This window comes from Gallus gallus, chromosome 7, assembly GCF_016699485.2.
Source record: "Gallus gallus isolate bGalGal1 chromosome 7, bGalGal1.mat.broiler.GRCg7b, whole genome shotgun sequence".
Lineage (NCBI taxonomy): Eukaryota > Metazoa > Chordata > Aves > Galliformes > Phasianidae > Gallus > Gallus gallus.
This window is the reverse complement of record NC_052538.1, coordinates 15,334,559-15,351,387: the sequence shown is the minus strand read 5'-3', so window position 1 is coordinate 15,351,387 and position 16,829 is coordinate 15,334,559. Positions and strand designations below refer to the sequence as shown.

General features: G+C 36.8%; 1 protein-coding gene across 6 annotated transcripts in view; it reads left to right on the top strand.

Annotated features, from left to right (window-relative positions):
- Positions 1-12,988, top strand: part of AGPS (alkylglycerone phosphate synthase) — a 79,486-nt gene extending 66,498 nt beyond the window's left edge. For all 6 annotated transcript variants that reach the window (XM_015289574.4, XM_040703616.2, XM_046943737.1 and 3 more), the window contains 4 exons: positions 1,577-1,666; positions 2,111-2,210; positions 2,920-2,977; positions 9,565-12,988. In XM_015289574.4, the coding sequence (XP_015145060.1) occupies positions 1,577-1,666; positions 2,111-2,210; positions 2,920-2,977; positions 9,565-9,686 (370 nt within the window). In that variant the 3' untranslated portion in view covers positions 9,687-12,988. The remainder of the gene's footprint in view (positions 1-1,576; positions 1,667-2,110; positions 2,211-2,919; positions 2,978-9,564) is intronic.
- The last annotated feature ends 3,841 nt before the right edge of the window (positions 12,989-16,829 follow it).

The window sequence follows — 16,829 nt, the reverse complement described above, 5'->3', positions numbered from 1 at the left end:
CTTAGGCTGGGTAGTGGCTACAATAACAGTATTGTGTGATAAACAGCCACATATATGGGATCAGCTAGTATTTTAAGCAGAAAAGTTTGTAGTGAAGCTCATGAAAAAAAATTTTTTTTTTTCTATGCAGTAATGCAAGGAAATAGAAGACTTGAAGAGTAACTTTGGCTCATAATTAAGACTTTGGCTCATTTTAGCTGTAGCTGGGAAACACCTTACCACAGTATAGTTTAAAATGTGAAATTGTTTTGAATGCTTCATTCCATTTGATAAGCCAGAAACCTCTTGAAGCAGAATCTGAACTGATTTTAATGTGTCCTTGTCATTAATGCAAGGTGGAAACTATGGAAGCTGTGATGTGAGCTGGTAACCTTGTATCTTTGCTACTAAATTTAGTGGTAGTGGTAAATTCTGGCCTCTGCTTTGAAGACTGGGAGAGTCTGTCTAAACGAGTGGGAGAAACTTGAGAAGGGTGATTTTTAAAGCAAAACTGTTGTTTATTTTACTTCAACTTTATAGGTCTTGAAGTACACTCACTTGTTAGCTGTTTGGTTTTGTTCTACCTGAAAGAGTGAGTTGTTCTGTAAGAATTTCAAATATTTTTCTTGAGTTGTGCCTACCAAAACAAAAGCATTCAAAACCTTTTTGTACTTTGACTAATAAGAGCTATGCAGTTTTTCACAAATCAGGTACCCTGTACCGGAGTGAATATATTTGAAAAAGATACTTTCTTGCTAATCCCTTAAATGGATTACTTTCTCTCATACATAACTTCTGTCAGTAAGCAAAGTAGCTCTATGTCTGTATAAAATGCCGAAAAAAATCAAGTTATACAGCATGGATGGTGTTGCACACCTTAGAGGGAGAATATATAATCAAATAAATCATAATTTGTAAAATATATTCTTGAATTTATTATTTTTTTAAATGCTTTGGATGTGCCTGGGTCTGCTGAGGTGGGTGTGAAGGGAAGATAAACTACTAAAAGCAAAGTAAATATGAGTAAAGAGTAAATGTGGCTTATGGCAAGATTTAATAACTCATTGCCATACTAAACTGATAACATTTCAAGCTGGCAAAGTAGTGCACAGCTGGAGTCTCTAGTTCTTGCCTTGCAACTTACCAAAGTATGCCAGAATGTACAGAATGGACTTCTCTAGCTTTCTGTGAGTTACATTTGTGAGCTGCAGTTAAGGCTCTTTTGCTGAGGATAATAAGTTTAGACATAGACAAGTGTAAGTTCTGTTTCCTGTTGAATTCTTTTGACTTCTATTCCATATGGAAAAGAGCTTTCATTCTCTGCTGTAATTCAGGGTAAATTTACCATTCAGGAGAGGTATGAAAAGAGCAATACAGTTGAAGTCTTAATGGAAGACTTTTTTACCCTTAGAATAAAATCTAAAGTGGTTAAAATTGGTTTTAGAAGTCAGTCTTCTTGGATTATATATATTACAAAAAAAAAAAAATTACTGAAGATTAAGTTATGTGTTTAAGTTAAGTTACGTGGTTGTTTTGTTCTATAAAGTGATATAAAATCTTACTAAGACTTTATATTTCAATATGTGTTCTGTTACAGGGTTTTAGACCTCTGCAGGAATGTGAAGGAAAGGATAGTAAGAGAATGCAAAGAAAAAGGTGTTCAATTTGCTCCCTTTTCCACCTGCAGGTAAGCCATGGAATGACTTGAATACTTCCATTTCTAGTATCTGTTAATAGTAACCCAACTAAGAGGTCGTTAAACTTGCTACCTAGTAGACAGCCATCTATTAATGATAGAATGAAGACTAGTCATCTTGATTTTTCTCTTTAACCTGCAAGTAGGTTACATGTAATAGTAATTATTTCAAGGGATTAGTGGCACTTTATTAGTCTTGATGCTTGTGCTCGACTCTCTGGTGCATACTAGTAAAATAAGGCTAATTTAAGAACCTTAGGTCTCTGAAAGTCATTGCATTGATTCACTCTTACAAAGTAAGTGCAAAACCAAACTTTTTTTTTCTGAAGTTACCCTTTAAAAATCAAATGAGTAACTTTGAGTTGTGTAGCGTGATATAGTGGTTGATGTTACCGTACCATAAAGCTGTGTTTGTAATGCAGTTCTCTTCTACAGGGTTACACAGACTTACGATGCAGGTGCATGTGTCTATTTCTACTTTGCCTTTAACTACAGAGGGATTAGTGATCCTATTCATGTCTATGAAGAAATTGAGGTAAAGTATGTAAGAGTGTCAGTTAAAGAAGAGAAGCTAATCTGTAATGTGCGCCAAACTTGTTGGCCAAGCTGAGATTTGTAGGAAAAGTCTTAATAGTCCACTTGTAAAACTTTGATCATTAGCAGCCAGGAGAAGTACACCCTGAACAGTGTACTGAGAGGTGCAAGGTGAGTATTTTAGCATGAAAGTGTTCAAATATTTCTTTATCCACATAGAAAACGAAATGTGTTTGTTTTTTTGTCACAAGCTTCACACATGGAGTAGTCATTTCTAAAGTACCTTACTTCAACATCCAGACTCTTGAAAAATCTGAATCTAAATTCCTTTCTGAATGAGAAATTTCAGTCACTCTGGGGAATTTGTTTCCTTTTCTGTAGGCACTTATCCATCCTCTAGACGAGCTCCCCAGCCCAACAGACTAATTTAGTTTCGGCAAGGGGAAAGTGATCCAGAATATTCTGTTCTGGAACAATAGTTTAGTTGCAACAGATGTGCTTTGAAATATCTTGGCTTTTATAGGGTTCATTTGGAAAATTCCTACTTAAATTCATCTGCAGACTTGAGAAGAAATGTTCGCTTTTATTGTGTACCCTACATGTTTCTGACTTTTTTCATACACCTGTTAAAATGCTTACTATAGAAAGCATTTGAGTAAAACCAAACATCTTGTGCATTTAATGTTAAATATCTTATCTTTCCCATCTAGAGGGCTGCTAGAGAAGAAATACTTGCCAATGGAGGAAGTCTGTCACATCACCATGGAGGTATTGTCCTCAGTCTATTGTTTATCTCTTTTAAACTAATAATTGTTCATGAATACATCAAATAGTTTTCAACAGAACGTTTCATTTAATGCATTTAAGATATTTTTAAATTACTCGAAATATATTTTGTCAGTCTTTCAAGAAACTCCACACTCCTTTACCAAGCAGAAGCATCACTAATCCTGGTCTGCTTGATGTCCAGTTGCACAGCGTGATATATTTATGAAAAACAGCCTCAAAACATTCATTTGGTAAGAAGTCCACAGGCTATCTGAAAAGCTTAAAAGGTAGTTTATAAGTTTGTCATAAGCAGCTTCTACTAAACCGTGCGTAGAGGCATATCCATTTACATAGACAAGTTTCACAGCTCTAAGAAGAGCAACTGAATGTCCCTTGCAGCTAGGTGAATGCTGTTTACCCCTAATTCCAGACCACTTAGTGATAATATCTGCATAAAATTACTTGACACTTCAGCTGAACTATGCATATTAACTGTATTTCTGTCTGCTAACGTCTGATTATTCGGTTTCCCCTCTTGTCATTTGAAAATAATTTTTAATGTGTTACTCGTTTCTTTGCAAGCTGTTTCCATGCTTTAATAGTAAGGTGTAGCATCAATTAAATGTATAATTATTACCCTGATAATTTACATAGGCTTTTCCCACATATTCAGGTAGCCTGATTAATTTGATGGTGTCCTATATAATGCTGTAAACTCACATGTCAGGAAGATTTGTTCTGAATTCTGTTTGATTTGTGTAGCTAACTTCTTTAAACTCATTGAAAATCTATTTCTTCTCCACTCTCTTGGAGCATTGCCCAGCCACAGAAATAAGAGCAAAGAGTAAGAAATCTAATGGTTTAAAATAAAATAAAAATCATATAATTCTAAGAAAGCTCTCTGTGGGGGAAAAACTGAAGTGTAGAAACAGTGTTTTAAAATACATTGGTGAATTCCAGGGCTTGAAACTTATATCCAGGGCTGTTGCAGGCATATATCTTTGTGATGGAAATTGCAATATCAGAATATTGGAAGACGTGTAAATATTGAAACCATAAGTGAAAACAGTTTCAATATTTTTAATATGCATTTATTGTCCTCTGATTTAATTTTTTCTATGGTAAAAAGTGGACAAATCAGTTCTCAAAACATGGATGTGAAATTACCCTCTTGATCTGCTACTGTGCTTTCTCCTGCTGTGGCAACTGTATTTTACTGTGACTGGCATTTCATCCATTAACTCAGATGCAGCTGTAGCTTGTCATGATTGAATGCATTTGCCCTCACCATCTGAAATTTTGCGTAGAGCATCATGGGCAAGAAAAAATTACTTACGTACCATTTTGATACCCTTGCATACTTAAGCTTTCTGACTTCATAGATTTAGGAAACTTGATTTCTATTAGACTTCTCTTGTTTCTGTTAGAGCCTGACAGATCTTTTCTGCTTTTAGTCTTTTTGTGTCTGGCAAGACACGATTTTTTTTTCCTGTTCATAGTAGGTGTGCTGCTGAAAATTAGCCTAATAATATCAATTTTATTTACTGACCTTCAGGCCCTGTCATTCCTAGCCCTGCTATAATCAGTCCGTTGGGGGCGGGGATGTTAAAAGAAAATACTGGTGCAGTTTATTTTAGTATTTGTCTTGTAATTGTGATTAATAACAGTTGTTTTCACTATCTGGAAGCAGACAGGCTGGTTTGTCTGCCTACAATCATGCTGTGATAAATGGAGCTATTTTAACTCTGGTTTTGTGTATCAAAGAAAACAGATGTAGTCTGGGACTTGAGGCTATAGGAAATACAAAGCTTGCTTAAGTCAATCTTCATCCACTCTGAGTGAAGAAGTGGTCATATATGACAGTTTGAGATGTGTAAATCTCTGAATTACTTTACATCTGGCAAAATACTAACTGCAGGTCTGCCCATAGCTACCATGCACAAGGAGAACTAAAATCGTAACACGCTTTATTGAGTAATTTCAGAAAGACTTAAGTTCAGATTCTTTTTAATCCCAATATCTATTCTTTCTTTTCCTCTAATGAAAATATTGTGACTTTCAGTCAGTTAGCAGTGGTGTCAGAGTATTTCCTGATCCCATGGCAGTTTTTGAGATGTAAACCTTAAAAGAAGCATAACTCTTTCTTCATTAATAGATTACAGCTCACAGCCTTGCTTATAAGTACAGGAACTTTCCAGTAAAGGAACTGCAGAAGTGTATCAATACCAGCCTCTTAAAGCAAGCATCTCATGGACATGTGAAGCTATAGGAATGCCAAACATATACATTGGTGTAATGCACTTGGCCTTTCAGTGTAACAATGACTTGTATTTTGGGGTGGAGTATCCAGACTTGCTTTTCTTGAATTCCTGTTTGATAAAATGTATGCTTTTTTGTCTAGATAAAATCACGTTTGCTTAGGAAATATCACTAGTTAAAACTCCTAAGTATTTTTGCTTTAGAGTACAGCATGAGAAGGGAGCTGGCTGGATTTGGCCTTGATCCCTTCTATTTTGCCAAGTTATGCACCCATGTAAAACTAAAAATAGATTCTTTCCATTGCAGACGATGTTCTAACTAACAACTGGTTACTTAAGAAAGTAATTATCAGCTTGTGGGTCTGAGCAAAATAGATTCATCTAGGCACATAACATCATAGAAAGTAGAAGAAAATGAGTTCTAGACAAATTGACTAAATAAAGTTTAATATAACCCAGGCTCTACAAAAATGTAAGTTACTGTATCAGTTTCCTGGCAATTTATGTAGAAAAGCTCCGAAGAAAGAAAAAGGGATGTGCTAAACTGATGTTCAGTCAGTTTCATGTCTGACACTGCAATTCTGTGGTATCATTAGGAAGCCATGTCTTAAGATGTACTTTGCAGTAATCCATACAGACTACAATATCTGGAATGATTTCCTTAGGGGAGTGGTAGAGTTAGAATTGCATATGGACTCTTCATTATACAAGAAAAAATATCCTCTTATCTTTAAGTGAAGGACTGGAGACTGACCATACTTAATTTTATAAATTAAGAGCTTGTTAATTAGAATAAGTTTAAACTCTGACTAGTTTTCAGACATGAAGAAACCCTAATTATGTGAAATAATCAATCACTTAGTCATATTTTTCTTCCTTAGTCTATTAATGATCAAAATAGAAGTGCCTGATGTCTTTTTTCACCAAATAAATACGAAAGATTTTCTGAGTCCTCAACTTCTATTGAAGTATTAGATTAATGCACTGACCTTTCTCAGTGTGTTTCAGAATTCTCTCTGGAAGAGTAATTTCTGGGAAGCAATTTCTAGGAGAGCAGCATTGCCTCCTGTAAGAGGCTACCAGCTACAAGAAGAGCATTCTGCAGCTGGAAGAGCCCCATCCTTCTTATGACCCATGTTACTGTTTCTCCTTCTGCAGAGCTATTGCTCTGCAGTAATTGCCTCTTGACATTGACAGGACTGGAGTGGAGGAAGTCTAAGAGGGCCATGTGTAGTGCCACTGGAGCTGTTTCCCCTGGGACCGCACACTGCTGTAAATCTATTCTGTGTTGGGGGTAGAGCTATTCCTGGGATCCATCAGCTACACTAACTTCCCTTACAAGCCTGTTCATATGTGCTCAAGTACTTGATTTTCCTAAGTGAGAAAACTGATTGCTGCCTGCTGTTTGCGAGCTCCATTCACAGCTAGATTTTTAGCAGCCATCCATCTGCTTCCTCAAAGACGAGCAACCGTAGCCTTTCATGACTGTGGACCAGCATGTATCAGAATTGCAAAAAAGCATTTTTTCCAGCTTATGTGTTTCTTTAACACATGGACTATAATGGTAATAAAACAAACAAAAAAAATGATCTTGAAATCAGGTTTTGGACTGTCTTTTTGAGTCGCTACTGCACAACCTTGTTGGCTTTGTGGTTTGAGGCATGTAGTTTGGTTGAAGCAGGCTCTTTGCCATGCTAGGGTGTTTGTACTGTGTGTAGTAAGCAGGGCTTCAACTTGAATTTGACTAGTCTTGCGTGATGGGTCATGCTTGGCAAATACTCTAGCTTCCTGGCAGTGAGTGTTTATGGTCCCACCATGCGTCGGGAATAGAGCAATTGCTACTTTTAAAAATTTAGAACTTACTCTCATCATTCATTTTGGAGACTTAAAGACACCTAATCTTGTATCTTTACAGGAAAAAGGTGTAAGAATGAGAAGTTGTATTTGTTACCAGTTGATTCCCCAGGGACTGGGTGTATAATGGTGTGTATAGGACTTGTATGACCAATTTGTAGTGGTTGACAGTGTTGTGCTGAGTTGGTAATCTTTATTAATACTGTTGTGATGTAGCATATAAAATGAGATTAATATGATCTCTTGTCTGTTTTAGACAAATTACATCCTCCTGGCTTTAAAGGTAAATGGCCTACCTTCTGTAGGCTAGAAACTGAAAGGATATTTTCTCTAGTCTGTGGTATGATCAGGTTCAACTGAGACCTTTTATTGGTAGGAAGGTTAGGGCTTCCTTGAGCCCAAAGCTGTTCTCTGGCCAGGCTTAGCAGAATTAAGTAACTTTGCTGCTTGTAGTTATTTTACATCCATGGGAACACGTTTTTATGTTTACTGTATTTTCTTCTTCCTTTTCTCTTCCCATCCTTGATGTTGATTGTATTGTCCTATGGAGGAAGAAGGAATACTCAAAGGGCAAAACTAACCTGAAGTGAAACAAACTACCTATATTGCTTTTCTGTGTCGTGCTCTCATCTGCACAAAGCTTTCTGTAGTCTATAACTGAAAAATCCATGTATATCGTTTTTTCATGAACGTTTTCATTGAATGTTTGTGAAGGACCACTGGTAACTGGTACAGGTTTTTTTTCTTTACAGTTCACTGATTAAATGTATGTTAGATTTATTATTGCAAAAGTATAAACCATAGAAAATTTGACAAGATAGATGTGTAAATTATCACTTTGACAGAGCTAATGATGCACTCCAAGCACCTTCTGTTTTCCAGCACTTGGTGAGCAACTTCATTAAATATGCAATGACTGTTTGGTGCTGCTCAGACAGTAGTTCAGTTCCTTGTGGAATTGCATTATTACTGGAGGTGTAAAAGAGGCAGGCATGCTAGCTGTTGGGCATCCTGCTGTGATTCTAATGTGCTCCATCTTGTTGGAGCAGTTGTTTGCAGTCTTTTCAGGACAATTACATCCATAACCACAGGACACATTCACTGAAACTATATTACAGATAACAGTTGAGAATGGTAATGACTGTTCTTCAGCTGCTTGTATATGAGCCAGTGAGAGTGGCTTGAGGTGATGGACAAACCACATCCATGCCTCTTTTCTATTTTTTTGTGTGTGGTAGTACTAGTATTAAAGCTCCCCCAGATAAAATGCAGCTACATCGACTTGCTCAGTCAAATTGTAACAGTGGTATGTTTGCACCTGGGGTTTTTTGGGGTTTTTTTTTGAGCTGGGCTACCGCAGATCCTGCTGCATGAAAAATGTTTTTGTCCTTCAGTTACGATCTTTGCTCTTTACATGAATACTGGTAATAGTTGCTTTCTATTTCTGCAGATTTCCTTCTTTCTCACGTTTGCTTTTTCAGTTGGCTTTATAACTAGCTCATTCCTTAAGGTATAAACAAATATACTCTGTTCTCCAGAGGTGTCTCTGTAATTTATTATTCTGATGACAGTTTGATGGTTACCCTGAGAACAGGGCACAAAAGATGGCTTGAATTTAGGTTCAGATACTCTTAAAGCATCCGCCTCTCAAATCTTTACTATATCACATCATACTGACAAATGGGTTGTGACAAGGTAAGGCTGACAAGGTAAATGCTATACTGTGTTTAATGAAAGAATGGCCGATATTTTGCACGATCTGTTAAATCAGAGTTGATAACTTGGTTAATTAGTGTACGAACACTTGACCATTTAACAGAACCATTGTGAGAATTTAGTGAAATGAGTTCTTAAATGACTAGTGTTTCAGCTTTGCTTTGTGTTCAGTGTACGTTGTGAATATCCATTTTAACATGGAAAACAAGCTTTTGTGTAATAGTGTCTGCAAGTGCCAGCCTATGCAGAGGTTTTTAAATACAACAAGATATGCTGATGACTGATAACTAGTCTTCAAGCTTTCTCTTCAGAAAACATTTTTTTGTTATTTAAGGTAATACTGTTTTAAGTTTCTTTCTGTTTCTTGAGCACATTACTTAAAGCAATTAAGAGGTGTGGAATTCTGCTTTTTAATAACGTCTTATTTGGTTTTCTACTTAAAAAACTACCAAACCCATCTTTTGAAAACTTACTACCAAATTGCTATTTTAATAGAACGGGTGATTTCAGCCTAAGCTTCATCTAAATTTCATAGTTTCTAAAGAAAGTAGACAGTGTGGAACACAGTCTTCCTCTGGGAGTATGCAGAGCTTAATGAGCTTGATAGTCTGGTGGGCTCAATAAATCAAATAAAGCAAAACATTTCTCATTTTTGAATAAAAGCATTTATCACACAGTGTTTATTCATTCATGGTCACAAGATTGATTGGCTCCTAGAATCCTGCCGTATATTGAAACTCTTTGTTTTTGTTTTTCCAGTAGGGAAATTGCGGAAGCGCTGGATGAAGGAGAGTATCTCTGATGTTGGCCTGGGAATGCTGAGATCTGTTAAAGAATATGTGGACCCCAATAACATCTTTGGAAACAAAAATCTTTTATAAAGCCCTGCACAACACGGTGTACTGAAACTTCTTCAAAATTACTGTTGAAATTCCTCCATTTTCATTGTACTGATATCCCAGTAATCAAATATAACATAGCCTAAACTTGAAAACTAGTATCTTACATTGATTTTTGCCATCCCCTGCTCCCCAATAAAGTTTAAACATTGCTGTTAACGTTTATGGATTTTTACTTATAATGCTCTTAAACAACCCACTGGGCAAAAAGTACATTACCAGCCAGGAAATGCTAATTTGATTTTCCAAGTTTGGCTAGGCAGCACAGCTGACAATATTTTCAATGCTGGATACAGCCAGCTGTTTCTTACTAAAGCATCCCCCTGCAAGGAGAACAAAGACTGACAACAGTGTTTTCTACAGAAGCAGCTGCTCAACCCAGCCTCTTGCTAAAGGAAAGCAGCTAGGAGACAGATGAGATTACACCAAGGAGTACTTCTCTGTGCTGAAGCATTAGGTATGTAACAGATTTGTAACCAGCGAATACTTAAAGCACAAATGTAGGCTTTGATCAAAAAAGACGATGCAAGGTCAAACTGTTTCTAAAAACTCAGTCTCCCACCTTAATAACTATTGTAAAATTGTAAACAATTGAGCTGTTCTGAGTTGTATTTGCATTGCTGGGATTATCTTAAATTAATCGTAGGTCAGTCACTGTAAGTTTTGTACAATGGACACTTCTCACTGTATGTTAATAACAGGTTTGTAACAAAACTTTGCCTTCATCTGTACTGCAGTCCTAGTGTGTATGGTTTTGCTCCTGTTTTTGTTTATTTTGCAGAAATGCAAAATATCTTTTTCAGTAAAAGAAAAAAAAAATTTTGGCTACTCAAGTGAAACTGCCCAGCACTGTCTTTTGAAACAGTCTCAATGGTTTAATAAAACTGAAGTGGACATACTATCATTCTGAAAGTGAGGTTTCCCTTTTTAGTTTTGTACAGTTTCCTATGGCCTTTATGAATCATTTATCTACTTCACCAGTAGCTGCAACTTTAATTATCCATTTAACTTTAAGAAAATGAAATATTTTCTTGATCACTATGGTACGCAAGTAAGCATTTTTACATTGAAACTTGAATCTTGATCAGTAAAAACAAACTAAAAGTATTTGTCAGTACTCATGATACAATTGTAAGGTGGGTTATTTTCTTAAAGCATGTTATTAACCTTTTTGATAATTAATGTATATGATTGCATAAGATTTAAAGAACAAACAAACATGGGCTGTCCTTTGAGGACACAGTCTCTCTAGCCAACTGCTTCACAACGCTGTAGTGTCAGTTTGGACACTACGCCTTTTTTTATTAGCATTGCCCTTAATGAGATGGGGAAAATAAAAAGTATTTCTTGTTTTTAAACTATTTTAGAATACTGTTTAATTAGCTCTTAGTTTTGGTGGTACACCAAAAAGAATAGAAGATGCTCAAAAAACTGCGTATCAGACAAAACCTTGAACTTGTTTAAAAATTAATTTCAATTCTGTAGCTAAAATAATGAAAACCCAAAGAATAATCAAAAAATCACTTCAAAATGCATGCTGTCAAGGTACTAAGGGAGAACTTTTCATGATCTGCAGGGCATAAAGTAGGTGGTTAAGGCAATATTTGTAATGCAGCTAGATTTATTTCTGGTGGTCTATTTCAGAACAGTTTGATACGGTCTAGTCTTCTCTGGTTTTTTTCTTGGCCCAGAGTTTGTGTTTCAGCAGCAACCAAAATAATAGGTAGAGTCTGTTTTAGGGAACTGACTTTTCACACCATGGTTAAGTATTCCTTCATTTATATGTACTCAGTAGTGTCTCAGCAGAGTGAATCTGTTCATGTTTATGCAGGGGAATTCCTCATCTCGCATACTGTACAATGGTGGTTACTTGACCACCGCTGGAATCTTGCCAGTGACTACTATCACTAACATGGACCCCTTTCTATGAGTTGTTAAGTATGAAGGGTGTTTTCTTATGTCCCTCAATGAAGTTATTTGTCTAGCTGTGAATGAAGCTAGTTTTGAAGGAAGGTGTATGAAGCCTTTTTGTAAAATGGTGTCATAAACATAACTAGAACAAGTTGTCATGGTTCAATAATACCTGTCTTGAGATTTTGACTTGAAGTACTACTCAGCCCAGACTCTTTAACTTTCTGGCTGTGGCTTTGCCATTCCTTGCTTTGTTGAAGTTACACAGGTAAAACTTATGTATGCTTTCTCTTTCTAACCTTTAAGTAGCCACTGGCTGCTGAAGTTATTTAAAATGCAGTAAAAATTACACATCAGTTGTCCTGTGGGAAGGTGAGATAACATGTTATAGGAGTCCCAAAGTTATATCGTTGCATAACACGGAGAAGAAGATAAACTACAATTGTAATGGATGTTTTTGCTAATGACCACCTGATCGCTGTCTTCCTAAATATTTTTTCTATCTTAGAAACTGACTTAAGCTCAGTGAAATTACAGTTAAAATACATATAGTACTGATATCTTTAATTATTTCGCATTTAAATCCCTAATGAAAATAGTGAAGCATCATACAAGTTCAGGAACCCATCTACAAGAAATTTTCCCTTTTAGTACTACGTCTTCCACTACTCCTTTCCTTCTGCATTCTGTACTTTCTTGATAAAGACTTGGTTTCCACTAGCTGCAGTGTGTTTGGAGATGAAGCTTGATCCACGCAGATCAAAAGCGCATCTTGGTATAACACATAACTTTTTCATTTGGTTAACTATTGGCTATATGTAAGTTACAGTTTTAATTAAGATTGTCATGACATCTTGTTACACGGATTTGGTTCTCTTGGAAGAAAGAAAGGTGCTGAGTGAGTATGGCTTGACTACTAGATCTATTTACATTGGGTTAGAGCTTCCTGAAAGTTTTGAAGAATGTCATAAAAGAAAAAAGGAAAATCTGTTAGAAATTGGCACAGGCTCTACGTCATAGTCAAACAAAAAATGTCTCTTCTTGACTTTACTCACAATGCGGTGGTTACATTGGAGATGTCATCTTTGCCTTACAGCTGTGAGCAGAAGTCAGGCCAAATAGTTCTTCCATACCAATGTCAATTAACGTGAACCACTTTCAAAGGCAGGGATATGTTAGCACTGAAGTCCAGAAAACGTAAGTCACTTCTCAAATCTTGGAAATGTATGTTTATCAAAGTTGTAATTCAACTTTTGCAAATAAAGCCAAACAGTGTTTGTCATTTTAGTGTGAGATTAACTGTAAAACTTTCAGTTGTAATGTTAAGAGATAATAGAACCTTATATTATTAATAAAAGCAAAATGGGCCTAAACCAGTATGTGTTTCTGTGCTGAAGCTAAGCAAATATATTCCCCAAACTTATCATTTTTGATTAATTTTAATTTGGTGGCAGACTGACCTGAGGTATAGTCATAGGAAGGTTTGAGCGCTTTTAAGGAGAAATAGGTTACATTTGTGAATTTCTCTTAATAGAAGTTCTGCTTTTTTCTCCCATGTAATGCAAAAGACTTGAAAACCTTAAGCCTACGTGGTTCAGAAATTTCACTTCCTTGTTTTTCCTATTTGAGCAACAAAGCCACCTTCTACTGCTCTGTCGGTATAATGCAGGAGTGTACCTTGTCTTACCTTTTCTGTTTAAACTATTGCAATAGATACCATCCTGTTAATATGTGCACGTCTGATTTAAAAGCTACTTGGTAACAGTCTTAAAATATGATTGAAAGAACTGTATTTACAAAGCATACGTGAACAGAAGACATGTTTCTGTTATCTGCATAGTTGCTCTAAAGCTTTTATGCCCTTTAAGCTAGAATGACTGGAATTACATCTTGCTTGTCCAGATGTGGTGTCCTCTGTGCAGGAGAGGCATGGACCTGTTGGAGCACATCTAGGGGAGTATCACAGAAATGATCCCAGGGATGGAACTCCCTCTCCTAAGAAGACAGACTGAGAGCTGGGGCTCTTCAGCCTGGAGAAGAGAAGGATCCAGGGTGACCTGAGAGTGGCCTTTCAGTATCTAAAGGGGAACTATAAGAACGAAGGGGACGGACTCTTTAGCAGGGTCTGCTGTGATAGCACAAGGGGAAATGGTTTCAAACTAAAGGAGGGGAGATGTTGCAGTAAAGGTGGTGAGGCACTGGAACAGGTTGCCCAGAGAGGTGGGGGATGTCCTGCCCCTGGAGACATTCAAGGTCAGGCTGGATGGGGCTCCAAGCAACCTGATGGAACTATAGGTGTCCCTGTTCATTGAAGAAGGGTTGGACTAGATGGCTTTTAAGAGTCCCTAGCAACTCAAGCTATTCTGTGATCTGTTGAGTTGTCTTGTATTAATGTAAATTCTTCAGTGCATATTATTAAAAAAGCCTGCAAGAGCCATAGTATGCAGGGAACAAGAGTTTTAATCACATAGTTTATTTGTAGAACTATAACATTCCTCAGTGTTATCCAAAATTTCCTGTGTCCTTGCTCACAGGAAGGGAAAAACTACTTGTCATGCAAGCGTTTTATTTGTATGTTTCCCTACTATTAAAGGCACAAAGACACAGTAATTCTTATTTAGATCTAGATAGACTTAATATGAAGGAGGTCTTACATAACATTGTACTTGTCTTAGAATGACAGCCAAATCCCATTGGTGTTCTTTAAATAAATAAATTAAAAAAAAAAAAATTGGACCTGACTTGCTGGCTGTGTGGATATTAAATGCTCACAGTTTGTGGTTTTGTAGTTCCACCGCTGACTCTCAGTTTGTCTTTTTAGGAAAAGCCATCAGTTTCTGTTAGCTGCTTCCTGCAGAGAGGAATTGGCAGATGATTGCTCTGTTCATATTCAGCTTTAAGTTCTGACATAGTGCTCAAACAGAGAGACAGTTGAAGATATTTTCAAATATTTGATGCAGTGTATCTAAAAAACACCAATGCTGTCAATGTGAAATTCACAACTTGGTTTCAAAAATACTTGAGATACAGTTTTTTCAAATCTTGTAGTAATCACCGGTGTTAGCTGCAGTAATACATACATCCACTGAAATGCTCTGAAGTGTTTCACTTATGAATTTGGGGGTTGGGGACTTCGGGAAAAACAAAGCACGGAACTTTTCTATGGGAAACTCTTATGTGTGTTTCATTTGGATTCAGAATAAAGCTAAATTTGTTTCAATTGACAGTTCAGAAACTCCACTATGATATTCCTGTTTGAGGAGCGTTTAGTCTATCTCTGCTTCCATGGTCAAAATGTGCTTCTGAGTGAATGCACTTAGTGTGGTGCTATAGCCTTCTAATGCATAAAATGGAAGAGCTGGTCACAGCATTGAGGGTGTGTATAGGAAAGGAGATGACAGGGAAAGCACTGTGCACCTAATAATGTAAAGTACAAGCTGCTGCCGTTTTTTGATCTTTGCTTCAAATTAGAAGACTTTTGCTTAAAATTAATTGAAAGTTAACATTTTTTTCTAATGATATAGAATGTAAAATGACTTCCAGAACTTTGCAATTTGGTTCAATGTCACATCTTACCACTACGAAATAAAATATAAAATTGGCAGTCTCACAACAAGGCCTTGTTGAAAGTATTCCTGTTTCGGGCTACTAGAAGGGCTAGGCTCTATTCCCATGGATAACACTAACGCTAAGCATATGGACATCTGGCATTGCAATTGCACCAATCAGTGCTAGTTCAGTAAAGTAAGTGTTCAAAGCAGTTTGAAGACAATGCGTGGCATTGATGTTATGTGCTTAAGTGCAGGTCAGCAAATACTGAAAACATAAAAGGTTGATTTGGATAGATCTATGCACAGGCAGGGCAATTTGACTAATTTAATTACTCATAGATTGATTATTAATTGTGGCATTGATAAATGGTTGTACAGCAATCCTGAATAGCCACAAGTCTGAGGGTATGGGAGTAATGAGAAGGTACAAATACAGCAGTTGACCTTTTTTCCTTCCACCCAGTGGTAGCAGCCATCGCTGTTTCCTGTTTCACTCTATTACTGCTGCTGAACAGGAAATCCTGACTGCCCAGAGGCAAGGGTTAAAAGCCCTTCTGAAACATGCTCACCTAGCAAATACATAGCAGCTGGGTAAATACATGTGGAGATGAGGCAATAAAATCCAGTCATTACAGGAAGTCAATCTGGCTAATGTTAGAAAGCAAATGTGAGGAAGACATGGGTGAGCTGAACACTGAATAAAAAATTCAGGTTTAGAATGACATTTGTTGACAAGACTTGGGTATGATACTGACCACAGTAGGCTTAGTGCACAGTCCTAGATATATTCAAAACTTTTCCTTGACTTTCTTGTGACAGAATTTTGTACTTAGTCAAGTTTCCTTGAAAAAAAAAACCACCACCAAAGCAAATAGGTTTCTTCACTGCTCATTTTGCTCATTTGTTCTCCATTGTTACCAACAAAGCTTTTGAGCTTCATGGAAGTCTTCAGCAAAGCTTGAATGGGGTAGAAGTCTCAACATATCAAGTTTCTACATTTTTTGGTTAGTTGGTTGGGTTTTTATTTTGTGTGTGTGTGTGTGTGTGTGAAAGAGAGGGAAATACCAACCCAACCTTTGTGCTATTAGGAAAGAAAATCTGAAATGTTGGATGGTCAGTGTGTTCTGCTTTGTAGTTCTTCTTGAACCCTTAAATACTTTAACAAATGGGTCAGCCACAAATCAAGCCAATCTTTTCAGTACTTCTGCTTCTGAAAATACAGAACAGCACTGTTCTTCTAGTTTGCTTTTTTTTTTTAACAAGATAATAAATTGTGGCTTTGCCATTCTTTGTTAATGTTTTTTGCTATGACCAAGATCCCATTTTCAGCTTAGTGTATTTTATCACAAACACAAATAAAGAACAGAAGCTGCTGGCTTCCTTGGGAGGACAATCCTTTTAAAGCATAGCATTAAAGCAGACTGCAGGGAACAAGAACAAGCTGTGAAAAAGGGTTGCAGAGAGAGAAAAGGCACTGGAAAAGACAGCAGTGAGCTGGATCTGGATGCATGTTAATAGAGTATGCATGTTAACTGCTCTCCTGATGAAGAGCTGCTCTAGCTTTAGAGGTGTGGAGTCCTTCCATGTTGTTGCCAGCATGTAGTTAAGGAAGCAGGAATTATGCTTTTAGATGGAGGAGGTGAGTGACTGCTGCACCAGAGGA